The sequence below is a fragment of the Poeciliopsis prolifica genome, unplaced genomic scaffold (genome assembly GCF_027474105.1).
Source record: "Poeciliopsis prolifica strain line A6 unplaced genomic scaffold, Auburn_PproV2 SCAFFOLD184, whole genome shotgun sequence".
Lineage (NCBI taxonomy): Eukaryota > Metazoa > Chordata > Actinopteri > Cyprinodontiformes > Poeciliidae > Poeciliopsis > Poeciliopsis prolifica.
In genome coordinates, this window is record NW_026562559.1 from 160,926 (window position 1) to 174,688 (window position 13,763).

At 35.9% G+C, this 13,763-nt stretch overlaps 1 protein-coding gene across 1 annotated transcript; it reads right to left on the bottom strand.

Annotated features, from left to right (window-relative positions):
- Nucleotides 1-799: 799 nt before the first annotated feature.
- Nucleotides 800-10,957, bottom strand: LOC129356666 (E3 ubiquitin-protein ligase TRIM39-like). Its single transcript, XM_055026239.1, is given in 16 exon segments — nucleotides 800-1,692; nucleotides 1,806-1,902; nucleotides 2,579-2,685; nucleotides 2,687-2,698; nucleotides 3,336-3,446; nucleotides 3,538-3,602; nucleotides 4,152-4,178; nucleotides 4,305-4,352; nucleotides 4,718-4,865; nucleotides 4,938-5,171; nucleotides 5,720-5,815; nucleotides 6,480-6,584; nucleotides 7,184-7,425; nucleotides 8,449-8,689; nucleotides 8,983-9,136; nucleotides 10,909-10,957. Coding segments are annotated over 15 exon segments (1,824 nt in total). The 5' UTR covers nucleotides 9,124-9,136; nucleotides 10,909-10,957; the 3' UTR covers nucleotides 800-1,542.
- Between the last annotated feature and the right edge of the window lie 2,806 nt (nucleotides 10,958-13,763).

Below are 13,763 nucleotides of genomic sequence, written 5' to 3' on the forward strand. Positions count from 1 at the left end.
TGCGGTGTTTTTAGTTCCTGTCCCTCAATTTGCAGGTTTTGTTTACTGTGAGCAAGTTATCAGTAGGCTACCTGTGCACTCAGCTTCCCCTATTTCTGATGCAAAGCCAGAAGGTTGAGCCCTGAGAGTATGGCAGGCCAGTTTAGCATACAATCTTTTTCTCCATCCATCCATCCATTTTCTTACACCCTTGTTCATCTGAGTCTTTATAAATATTTAAAACGAGTTTTGACTAGAAACAACTACATTTTGACTAATATAACGGGTAATTTAAAATTTCTGCTTTTATATTCTGACTTGTAAAAAACACAATTCAAAATGTCTCCAGTGTTTGTGTTTTCCACAGTGTGTTATAGTGGGTTTGGTTTTTACATTTAGTTAAACAAAAACATGTTGACGTGGGTCATCTGACTTTGGTACCGCTGTGTCTTTTATGGCAGACAGTGTTAACATAAAATCATGGCCGCAGACTACCTCTGTTCTTTGTATTTTCTGGACATTTTTGCATTAAAATTATTCAGTGTTTACCTCACCACCGCCACTCCACCCATCGTGACACTTGGATATTTTGCATATATTTGATGATCACCTCTAGTTGTTTCCCTATGTGAGTTTTGTATTTTTACATTTTCCTTATTTGTTCATTTGCTGTATTTTTGCCACTTGCTCAATAACATTTCAAAAACAAAATGAGGAGAGTTAACAGAACTGCTGTGTAAATAACCTTCACCCACTTCAAAATAAGAGCATTAACATAAGCATTTAATTATTCTTAACAGTAAAAAAACAAAACTTTGACACAGTTGTTAAATTTTATTAAACTGAACGTTTACAAAACAGCAAAGTAAATTAGTGCTTTAAAATTCATCTGGAAAAATTAACTTAAGGGAAGCTAAATGCACTGAACATTTCCAAAGTTAGCAAAAACTTTTAAACAAAAAAATTAGCTCTGCTACTAGCACTTTAGTGGAAGTGTGCAAACTAATAAATTTTCAAGATGGTAGATATTGTCTTACTCTTGTCTAAAGGCAGACTAGCAGTTAGCTTTAGCATCTAATCTCTTGTCATCCTGTATGACTAGAGACTGAAGGTAAGCTGTTAGCTGCTAATAACCTCTCAACAGAACCCCACTTCAAAAACATCTAAATTCTCCTTTTAATGTAGCAGAAAATGGCATTTAAACAAAAACTGCTTTACTAGATATCATGAAAAATGTTCATTATACAACAGTTTATTCAGAAACCACATTGTTTGTCCCATTTAAAGGTATATTTCCTGAATAAAGTAAATTAGGAATTAAGTAAATAGAAGGGATAAAATGTGGTACAAGAACTGAAAACCAAATCCAGTCAGAAATTATTGCTGTTTTCCACATTTTGAACATTTCAGGTTGTTTTTTGAAGCATCAACAAGAAAACAAAACAATCCTGGGATTCCAGCTCCAGATCTCCAGTATTAAATTATCACATTATATTTCTACTCATAAAGATGGAAAAAGCTGAACAAAAGAGAAGCAACTCATTTTAAGTGTCTGAGGAGCTTTTACTCCATGTTTACTGGACTGATGATCAGGGGCATTTCGTTTTTTCCTGATTTGTTGGTGCAGGGGCTGAAGAAGGGGAAGAGGTTTTCAGTGAAGATGTCGTGGAAAGAGTAAATGTGGACTTTGGAATCGACGTTGTAAAAAGATACCTGTGGGAAGAAGAAAAGAACAAGGACAGTTTACTAACTTAATAAGGTTTCACATCCAGCCGTTAATCGTTAGATTGATGAGTTTCTGAAAGTAAAACAAGGTTTGTTTTCACCTCTCCTTTCTCATAGTCCACAAATATTCCAATCTTATGAGGTCGAAGTTTCATCTCCACGTTTGTGCACGGCTCAGAGCGAAAGGCGTAATTGTGTCTGAGGGAAAAGAAGAAAACAATTAAATTTCTAATGACTGCCTGTAGAGCCTTGATGGGAAGAGTGGACACACAGCCAGACACAGGGATTTAACGTGAGGAGGTTTCTGTTATAATGTGAAAATAAAGTCATAATGTTACCAGAATAAAGTTGTCACATGGCAAATTTGAATGACAATAATGTAATAGTTCTAAAATATAGTAGTACTTGTGTAATAACTCCTGCACAAAAAATTTTAAAAAGAATATTATTGTGAACTTTTGGTATCAGTTCTACAAATAAGGAGATACTTAATCTTCTAACTTATTAATATAAAATCATTATCAGCAGGACTTTTAAACAATTCAGGAAATAATTGGGTTGATTTTAAGGACATAATTATTTACTGGACAGTGTTTTTACCTCAGATCCAAATAATGATCAAATTTTTATTTTATTAAAATGATTTTCTAGTATTTTTATGACTTTTTTCTGCTGATTTTTCTGCTTTATTCTTGTAATTTGAAAAAAAATCTATTCGTCTTTCTATCTGAAACGACTTTATTGCTGCAATATTTATTGACAATAGTGATAAAATGAAACTATGCATTTCCATTTAGTTCTCTATTAAAAGTATTTTTGTAAAAAATCAACCTTTAAGCCTGCATTTTATCCATCTTCTAGAAGATGAACTCACTTGTCTCTTAAGCTGAGGAACCAGAAGCCGTTGTCTGGGGTGTAATTGATCTTCCCCTTCCTGTTGACGGACTGTCTGGCCACGCCCAGATCCCAGTCCGTTTTTCCCGTTCACCTCCACCTGTTCACAGGAAGCGCAACATGTTCCCCCGTCAAACAGAGCAGATCCTGAAAGCTTGAGACAAAACTGTCCAGCCAGTAACGCTGACAGTTTACATCCAGTCACAAAGTTTCATAGCATTTTAGATATTTAGACCAAAAAATCTAATCATCAATAATTGATATTGACTGATATGAAACGCTCATCGTCCAGCCCAGGTTTCCTAAAATTACACAGAACTTGCAGGTTTATTTGAAGAAGGTTGAAGGTTCATTTGTGCCTTTTCCGCAGTTTACTGGTAAAATTTACAGAACACCAGCTGTTACTTTCTCAAAGCTTGTAGGTTGATTCTTACTCAGAACATACTTTTTAAAAAATGTTTTAGTGTACAGAAAGTAAGATGTTTTTCCCATTTGGTTTCTAGAAAGTGACACTGAAGAGTCAGTAATTCATAATAGCTACATTTCCTTGTTTGATATATATTTAACTTGAATTAAAAAAAAAAAAATCTTTGTTTATGCACATATAGCTTCAAATGTTTTAGAACAACTAAAAGTTTCAGATCCATTAATGCTTAAGTAATATGGCTTGAACTACAATTGTACATATTCACTTTCCATTCAACATTTTATAGTAGGATAACTTTTCAGCCTATTACCTCCCAGTAATGTTTCCCATGGGAGATTGCTTCTCTCCCCAGGACACAGACCACCCTGTTGAACCTCTCTGGATTATCTGGAACGTGGTTGTATCGATCTCCACACCAAACCTGCAGAAAAATGGACTATTAGCCCGGTTTTCTAAAATCTATAAACAAAACTTAGTGGTTAAATGTTGTGATAACTGAACGGGAAGCTCACACTTTTCAAATCTTCTGACAGGATCAGTCTGGGATGGGCGGTGCTGGAATCCAGAGTGACGTTCACTTTGTAGAAAAACCATGACATGAAAATTAATGACTAAAAATCCTGGTCTAAACTCACGTAACAATGCCAGTTCATGCTATTAAAATGAAAAGTTATTAGTTAATTGTACAATTCTATAATTATACTTGAGAATAGACTAACTTAAACTGAGAAATCATTTTCTTTAAGCATTAGCTCTTAACTAAAAAGTTGTAAAAATATATTTTTGGTTAATCAATTTTCACTTGAGAAAATCATTTTACAATATATGGATTTTGTTTTCCAGTTGGCTTGTTCTCAGGCTAAGCTATGCTAAGTGTTTTTATATCTGAAATGTTATCCTAACATAAAATGTTGAATGGGAAGTGAATATGTACAATTGTAGTTCAAGAAATATTACTCAAGCATTAATGGATCTGAAACTTTTAGTTGTTCTAAAACATTTGAAGCTATATGTGCATAAACAAAGAAATTTAACTAAACCCTCAAAATTTCTTAATTTTTTCTTATTCAAGTTAAATATATAGCAAACAAGAAAATGCAGATTTTATTAATTTAATTTTACATACGTGCAAAATCCTGCATCTTCTTTTCTCCTGCAGGAGAAACAAACAATACATTTACATGTTACAGATTGTGAAGTTTCATGTGAGGAAAAAAATTATTCATGTGATTAAATGAAGTGTTGCATCCTGTTTGTTCAAACCAAGAGTAAAACTCACTGGGCTTTGTTTGTGCCACACTGGCCTCCAATAGCGGAGAGGGAAAACCTGGAGAAAAACAACAAAGTGCTTCAGGAGCTGGGATCAATAAAGCTGAAGTTTAATTTATTAGAATTATTTTACAACAGTTTCATAATTTAATCTGTGTGCAACAACAATATGCTGTTTTTTTAAGGGAATAAAAAGACAGACGTCTCATTTTAACCAAAACTTTACCACTAGAGGGCAGTGTTTAATGATTAATGGTACTAACTGAAGTTTCAGCTTCAACACTTTAACCAAACCGGCTCTTTACTACCATGAAAGAAGTTCATCTCTTTTGGATCAAAAAGAGTTGTGTTCATATTTTTGTGCACTTTGGTACAAAACTATGTGTCTTTTTCCCTCCTTGTTCTTGTTTTGCGTTTACTAACCATTTTCTAGAATATTCCTCAGATCTCGCTGGAACTTTTCCACCGTAGCTGCCAAAGATCTGTAGATGGCGGCCGTCCCCAGGTCTTTCTTCAGCGACACTCCGGTCCAGTCTTTGGTGACTGGAGGTGTGGACAGGCTGGAAAAACTCTGAGGAACATTTACAAATTAATAAAAACATCCAGAGTTTTCTAATTAAACCAACCTTAAGTTCTGACTGACCCTGACGCAGTGAACATGGTCCTCTGACGTGGCCAGGTCACTGAGAGCAGCTTCTCTCCTCTCCAGTTCCTCTATCTCCCTCTCCAGCTGGTGGATCATGGCGTCAGCCTGGTGCTCCGCCGACCTGCGGCTGTTATCCATCACCTCTATCAGCTCCGCCTGGGACCGCTCGATGGCGGAGGCCAGCGCCGAGAAGAGGCACACGGTGCCCGACGTCTCCCGCTCCACCGCCATCTGACCAGGGTGAAGGTCATTTAGAGAAACACTTAGAAACTGAAGATTATGGTAACACTTGGTTGGCAATTAGCACTGGAACCAGGGCTTAATTTGACTTTAAAATAGCAAAATATTTGATATTCACAAAGAGACTTTAGTAAAACATTTATTTTTTTTAAAAAGGACAATCCCAAAGAAAGAGAATTAGTAGGAATTAATACTACTGAATAAAAAATATCACTATTATTGATACAGATCACAAGATTGTCAAAAATATCCTGAATAGGTAAAAAAAAACCAAAAAACAAGCAAAAATACAATTGTTAAAACCAGTTCATAACATTTAACAGTAAATCAAAAAGAAAGGCAAAATTTGAGAAACTATACAAAAGATCAATTTAATTTTGGTGTTTTTTAATGAAGTTTAAAAGGTCTAAAAATATTTAGAAAACTAATGAGAACATGTTTTTTTATGAGAGGTAACTTTTTGTGTAATTTAAAAAAGGTAAATTTGTTTAAGAAGATGTGATTTTAACCTTAGATTGTGCAGGTTGTGTTTGTTTTACCTCTAGTTCTGTCATAGTCTGTCTGATCTCCTCGATCTTCCTCCTCCTCTCGCTGATCATGTCCCGGACGTCCTGCTCAGAGTCCCTCAGCAGAAACTGCAACACAACCAACATGAATCACACTCACTACCAACATCATGGCTCTGATTTCTCCTATAACAGTTATTTTTAAAGTTCATTTCTGGGATTACAGACTTTGCATCTCATCCTACTAACTGAGGCTTTACATTATTATAAAAGTTTATAATAGTGATGTGTTTTTGATGAGCTACATTCCTAAATGCTCCCACTGGCTCAGATTATAAGTATATTATCAGCTATTAACAGGAACACAGACACTCAGCTCTACATTATGATGCCACCAATATTAAGTCAGTCATTCCTTAATATTGATATAAAATACTGGTTTCAGTCATATTGTTTTACTAATATGGGAAAAATTATTATAGTTACAAGTGAAATGATTTGCAAATGGAACTAGCACTTTTTCATCAATATTAAGGAGTTATCCACTCAAAACCAGCTCCTATATTTTACAGAAAAGTTAGTTTTGTCTTATTTCAAGTAGTAAGATTTTATGTTTTTGCAGTGCACAAGGGTAAAACTGGTACGATCAGCGACAAAGAGGTAAGTTGTGAAATGGAAATGTACTCAGCATGAGGAAACTGCTGGCATCTGCACTTTATTGAGCAACCGCTGCTAATTTCTTTCAGTCAGTTTAAGTCAGTCCAAACAAGAGCAGAAGCTTTTATTTTCTAACCTTAGTTTCCATCCACTCGGCCTCAATAGTGATGGTGTCATGATCGTTGTGGTCTTCGATCGCACATTCAGGACAGATGCACATTTGGTCAGATTTACAGTAAAGCTGGAAGCAAAAAGAGGAAAAGTTACAGTGCTGCTAAAATGTATTTTCTCCATTACAGATTTTTTTTTTCTTTTGTATTTTTTGTTCTAAATTTCATAATTCTGATTATTTTCAGTCATTATTTGCATCTGTTCAGATATAAATCAGATTTTTTAGTACAATATATGAAAGTGGAACAAATCAGCTTTTTTGGGGGTGAACAGATCAGAATTGGGTCGTTGGATGTTTCTGGAACTAGAAAACCTGGAAATGGTTTCTAAAACATTATTTCTACAGCTTTACAAACAGAAAAAACAAGGAATGATCTGTAAAGAAAATGATGCATAACACACAGCAAGTCCAGCTTCTTAATGGTTAAAAATAAAAAAACACAAAGTGGCCTAGTCAAATTCTAGAAGTCGATGCTCTGAAGAGACACCCTGGATGTGGCTGAATTAAAACACTTCTAAAGAAAGGAATATTTAAACCTATTTGATTATTTTAAACATTTAGATGTAACAATAAGCAAAAACATAAGAAGCGATTAGTATTTTCCTCTATAGTTTCTATATCAATACATAAAATAATACCAATAATATGTGAATGAAATACAAAGTTACCAATATTCCTCTGTTATGGATTTCGCACAGAGGGACATTCTGGCTACTGGCCGCTCCGCTCAGAGTGAACCTCCTGCGATTGTTGGAGTGGGGCATCATATGAGGGAAGTGAGGATGAAGATGATGATGCTCGGGGCTGTGGTTCAGACTGGAAGACCCGTAGTGGTCCGGTACCGATAGAGCCATCGTGTTTGTGGCAGTCGGGTACAAAGTTGACGTGGACAGACCTGGGAAAGAATGCGCTGCCAAAAAGAAACCCCAGAAAAACTGTTAGGTCCTTTTTAATATGTAATTTATTTGTATTATTTAAGAAAACAGAATCTAACAATCAACATTTCATCTCTTGGACGGCATTTCAACATTCCTGCATCGCTCCATCATCGCTGGATTACATAACCCTGACAGGAAAGTCATGTATCTCCTGCATAAGTGAAATTACCTGAACTTGGCAGCTTTCACAGATGTGCTTGTTATGAAACCAACCAGAGCAACAAGGTTATTGTATAAAGGAGAAACCTCCATGTTGCTGTTCTCTTGTTTCTCCTCATATATCTGTCCCTAAACATTTTTAACGTGATGAGATCATTGTCTCTGCTCTGCGTTTTTAGTTCATTCATAAATGTTGTAACTAATATCATCCTGGAGTCACAGGCAGTATTTAAGCTTTTGAGATTGTAGTCAGTTGCTCCCAGTTGTTACAGAAGAAAACAACTGAATAACACACCATGGCAATAGTCTAAATGTAGCAAAATAAGAGGAAAAATTTTTGCACCTGCACCATGTTGAAACCATGATGACCATGACGAACAAAAGTTAATTAGAACAAATCAGAACTGACGTAACAGAGTCTCAACAACATGCTGCATTTCTAGTAAATACATTGAAACCGCAGCTTCTCAATCACTGGCCATGTTTTCATGGGTTTTTTGAAATATCGCATAAGAAAAGGTTGATAGAGATGTTAAGATTCAAAATAACTATCAGTTTCTCAAAAAGGGTTTTAAACTTTTAGGGTTTTTTTTCTTAAAAGTTATTAATGCGCTAAAAGGAAATGGAAATGCATTTGCCAAATAATTTCTGACGTAGCAAATGTTCCCATCCACCGTTTAATCTGTGTCTTACCACAGGCATGAAACTTTGAAAAACGTCCTAGTCCAAACCTTCACTCAATTTTTAGAAGTTGTGTGGTCTCTACATTTTGTTTATTATAGCTGTACGTGATGTCAACATGTGATAACGTTTTGCAAACCCTTTCGATTACTTACCCTGGGATTGAGCCGTGCCGGTCAGAGCTGCCACGTTCTTGGGCAGAGGTTTTGGCAACTTCTTTTTTAGTTCTGCCATGAAGTTGTGATTTGTGTGTCCCATCATTTTTCCCTTCTTGTCCTTCACTGGCCCTCCACCTTTCATAGATTTGAACTGATCGGTTATCTCTCGCAGAGTCCTGTTGATCTGGAGGTCCGGTCGCTTCTGAAAGGTTTTCTTACATAAAGGACACTGGAAAACCTGGAAGAAGACGATGGAATAGGTGAAAGGATGTCCAGGAGAAAGAGATCAAATCAGAAACGCCAGCAGACAAATGAATAGGTAATGAAGATGGAAGAAAGATCGTACAGTTGAAACATAGCCCTTGTGACTGTTGTACCTCCAGTCATGAAGGGCTGACAGCAGGAAGCTGGTATTTAACTATTTGATTCAACAAAGGTAGAGTTAAAGCAGCTCTACCTTTGACAAGAAAATTTAAAGAGCAAAAATGAAGAAACAAAAGACGATTGAAGGGAGCTTCAACAATCACTCACCTGAGATCCATCCCAGTATGTGGTGATGCAGGCCATGCAGAAACTGTGGCCACATGGTATGGATGAAGGATTGGTGAACACATCCAGGCATATAGAGCATGTGAACTGGTCTTCAGTCAAAAAACTGCCATTTAAAGACATCCTGAAAACAAAACTAAAGGACAGGCATGAATTAGACAGAATATTCTAGAAAGCAGAAGGTCAGTCGTGACCTTAGGACACTCCAACCACCTTGTCTGCTGGTGATGGTCAGAAAGTCAGCAGTGGCTTCCACCATCACCAGGTGAATGTTTTCATGAATGACTTCATGTATTGTGAACCACTTTGGAGTTTTGAAGTCAACATGAAACAATTCTGTAAGAAACTTCTTAATGTTAACCCTAAAGCCTTGAATGACTTTCCCCCTACATTGACACAGATGCATAAGACGGGCCGTTGTAGCTGCCGTTATACTATGACAATTCCTAATCCCTAAAAATCTGATTAGGAAGAATTAAGGATTAATAGAAAAAAATCTAAACATAGTGAAGCATGGCATACTGGAGGTTTGTTCCAAACATTTATCTCAGATCAGATTAGGATGTTCAAAAAACCTCCAGGAATGAAGTGGGGTTGGATTCTCTCCCTCATTTTCACGTACACTTAGTTCAAATACACATACAGGTACCAGATCATTAAGGCATGAATGCTGCAACCTGCCAATATTTTTCTATTACATAAAATATTTTCAGATTCATCTGCTGTTCAGATTTGGTGTTTTGGGCTAAAATGTATAACTGCTATATGGAGAAGGAGAGGGAGGAAGCACACATAGAGTCTTGAACATAATTGAAGGGCAAAACAATATAAAACAAATTCTAACTAAATATTTTTTATATCCTCAATTATTGAAGCAATTGGTGTTAACCCTTAAGTGTTGTTTGACCTTTTTCCTACATATGCATTGGCACAGATCTCTTGACAATTACTGGTTAATGAACCCAGGTTTCCGTTTTGGACAGACAATGTTCCTTCCTTACTAAAGATCTCTTATTTAAATGCCAAATCTTTACTGACTTTCAAAAGCAACCCTCCTTCCAGTGTTTGATATTTGATTATGTCCAATAAAACTTCTCTTTACTTGTAAAGTATGTTCTTCCTTTGCTAAAGAAGGCGATAAACAAGTAGTATTGTTGTGAAAAGAATCCATACATTTCTAATTATTTGAGGTAGTCCTGTGTCTCTATCACCAGTAGGGATTAAAAAATTGGTTAAAAGTTTGTCAAGCTCAAATAAAAAACATAAGAAGAACAGTTCTTATGGTGCTTCGTTGTAACCTCAGACTTTAGTAATAACGTCGGTAATAATAAAGACAGAAATTATTATGCTTAAGCATGTTTCAAAAATAAAACTCAATAAATGTTACAAATTTTCCCAAACAGAGTCATGTAGTCACATCAGAGAATATTAACCTTTCATAAACCATAATACAGGCAAACAGAGCTAAACACAAACTGGGCGTCCAGATAATTCACTTCTTACACTGTAAAAACACAAAATCTTACCAAGGAATTCTGGTCTAGTTTTTAATGCAAATATTTTAGCACACTTGAAATAAAACTGACTTATAAGTAAATTTTCAGGCTTGTTTTAAGTCAATAATCCATAATATTGATGAAAATGTTCTAGTTCGATTGGCAGATAAAGACATTTTTTGCATGTTTTAGGTAAAATAATCTCACAGTGGAAAAAGTTATTTTTCATCAGTATTAAGAAATTATTGACTCTAAGCTCCTAAATTTTGTTGTGAATTTGCGTTTATGTAAGTTTTGTATTTTTAATTAAAAAAAACTTTTATAATCCCCACGAAATAACACAATGTGACACATTACTTATATGCTGTCGAAACATATTAATTTTACCTACTTCAGAATAACAAGCAGATACCTTAAGCTGTAAGTCCAAAGCCCTGCAGAGACGCTTGAGGCCCGTACCTTCTGTGCTCGCAGCAGTTGAGGTTGTCTGGGATTTAAACTTCCTCAAATCTTGCGTGTGGGCGTACCTGATTGAGGGCGGTGGTGTTTCGTTGCAAAGCCACTCCCACTCACCTGTCTCTCATTTTAGCAGGTAAAAGTGGCAGGACTGGTTAAGCTAAAAGGAACACACTCAGATATGCTGCAGAGTAGGTCAAAAGTCAACAGATCCAATCCTGAAGCTGTGTTTCAGGAGATGTTCAGCTGCATTTCTCACGGGTAAAGTATTTCCTGGAACCGAGCATAAACAAAGACTTGCCAAACATCATTACAACAACCCTTTGATAGATAGTTTGAGTTGCTCATTAAGATGGAGATTAGCTGGAAATGGAAACGTATGCATAGTCCTAAAACTGCAACATCGTTCTGTGAAATGGCTCCCTGCATTGCTTTGGAGAAATGAACAAGACCAGTGAAGTTAAAGAAATATGGGACACCTTCATGCAATTTTTGAAAGCAACCAAGCTGAAATGAAAATAAAATAATAAATAAAAGAACAGCACCTAAGATTATCAAGAGAGTGACACTTTATCTAGGCACTAGATTGAAACTTTATTTTATTTATCTGTATACTTATACATATATTTAGTTACTGTACAGGCAAATATACTTTTTTCCTTTATTTAAATGTTTTTTTCCTTATTACCAATGCTGTTATTTTTTTGTTGTCCCTTTTTAGTACAATCTTGGTTTGTTTTAAGTTATACCCCGAGGGTTTGTTGTGGGTGTTTGAATGTATATTTTTATATATGCAAAAACATATATAAATTGTTTTTAAAAAATGAACTCTGCCATTATTTTTAACCTGGGCACTTATGGGGGCCGTAGCTCAGGGCCCCCATTTTCACAGATTTTTCCATCATTAGTTGGTATTATCAGTTCATACCTAGTTATGTATGATACTTTCTATTAATTATTGCATTAGCAAAATATATTTTCTTTAGGGGACAGAACAGTCCCAGGGCTCACGTCCTTGTAGACCTGGTCCTGTTTCTAAGCCTAAGAGATTATAAGCTGTTAGAGGTATAATCTGAAAACACAGTAGTAATGATGAAAATACAACTAATAAAAAATAGAAGTCAATTTAGTCCATAAATTAAGTCATAAACATGAAATAACCCAGGGACTAAATACTGGCCAAAATCACAAAAATTTATTAATTTCTTGGTGAAAAAGCTTTTTTCTTCATTCATGCCTCTTGAATGAAGTCGGTGTTGGTGAGGTGTGATTTTGGCACATTCTTTCATGCCAACTGCCTTCAAATATTGAAGGTTCTGGGTAAACAAACAAGATGAGTATTCCAGTAGTTTGACATTCTTTCTCTGAAACCAATTAAGAGTTTCTTGTACTCTGTTGTTTTACTTAGAAATTATCATTAGATTCTTTTCAAGAATGTTGTGGTGCTTTTTCCATTCATCCTCTCTTGGTTTCTGTGAAGAGAGGATGAATGCTGTATGAAAGCCAACTCTTGAATGTTCCGATCTGCAGACATAATATGACCATAATAAAGTTTCCCAGTATTTCTTTGGACTGTTCGAATTTCATTAATTTTATTTTATTTTTTTGTTTGAGGAGTGTAATATTTCGCAGTGAGAGTGCATTAACAACATTTTATATTGTTTTCATAGGAAAAACTTTAAAAGGATTGCAACAATAGAAATATGTATTTAAAATAACATAGTAAAAAGAATTGCAGGCTGTTTACTTTTCTTAACAAAATTTAAATAAAAATATTTTCACATGGACGTAGCCATGTTGTTTACGGTGCAATGCATCCTGGGTAGATGACGTATGCTAGGTGCATCATGCTAGCTCCGACCAGGTAGAACAGAACCGTCATTTTTGCGCAGTAAGTAACGCTCAGCTTCTTCAATTTGAACCAGATCGCAATAGAGAAATATCAAGAGGAAATGAAAACGAGATGGACCGAACCAATAAAGAAAAAAGTCGGCCGGAAGTGCTAGTGTTTGAGCGGCTGCTGCTTGGACATGCCAACCGGAAATTAGTTCGTTTGCTGCAAAGATCGCAAAAAGCTTCGGTTTCCAAATCAAGCGGTTAACGGTAAGCTTCGCGACCAAAATTTTTCTCAAATACATTGGAAAAGTGTCTTGCAAAGATTTATAGATGTTGCATTGTTATATTAGTTGATTTAATATCGCTTAGCTTGTGCTAATAGTGTTAGCTCCTGTTTACTGTAGTAACAGTTGATCACAAACCGGTAACTTTTATTTATTTGTTTGTCGTGTCTTGTGTATAACGCCAATTGGAAACTTTGAGGTAGCTTGCCTGAATCCAGATGTTTTGTGGCCGCAGTTTTGACATCTTGTGTTTTAGTTTTAATTGTGCAGATGACAAAATAGCGACCTCTACATGATCCAACAAAATGGCGACCTCTGTATGGTCTAACAAAATGGCGACCTCCATATGGTCCAACAAAATGGCGACCTCTGTATGGTCCAACAAAATGGCGACCTCTGTATGGTCCAACAAAATGGCGACCTCCATATGGTCAAACTGTTAAGCATTCAATTTTTATTCGACTTCATCTTTACACCTGGCTGTGTTTAGTTTCACATCTGGAGCCCTGGAGTTGACTGATGTTTAATTAAACCAGAGTCACTGACCAAAACTCAGTCTTTTAATAAAAACTTGGGTTTTCATGTTTTGATCTGTTTGTGTCAGACTCTGAGAGGTCACCATCTTTACAAAACCTCTCCTACAGAGCATGTGCTCACCACTTCTCTTTGTTTTAGTTGTTTGTCTAAGGGC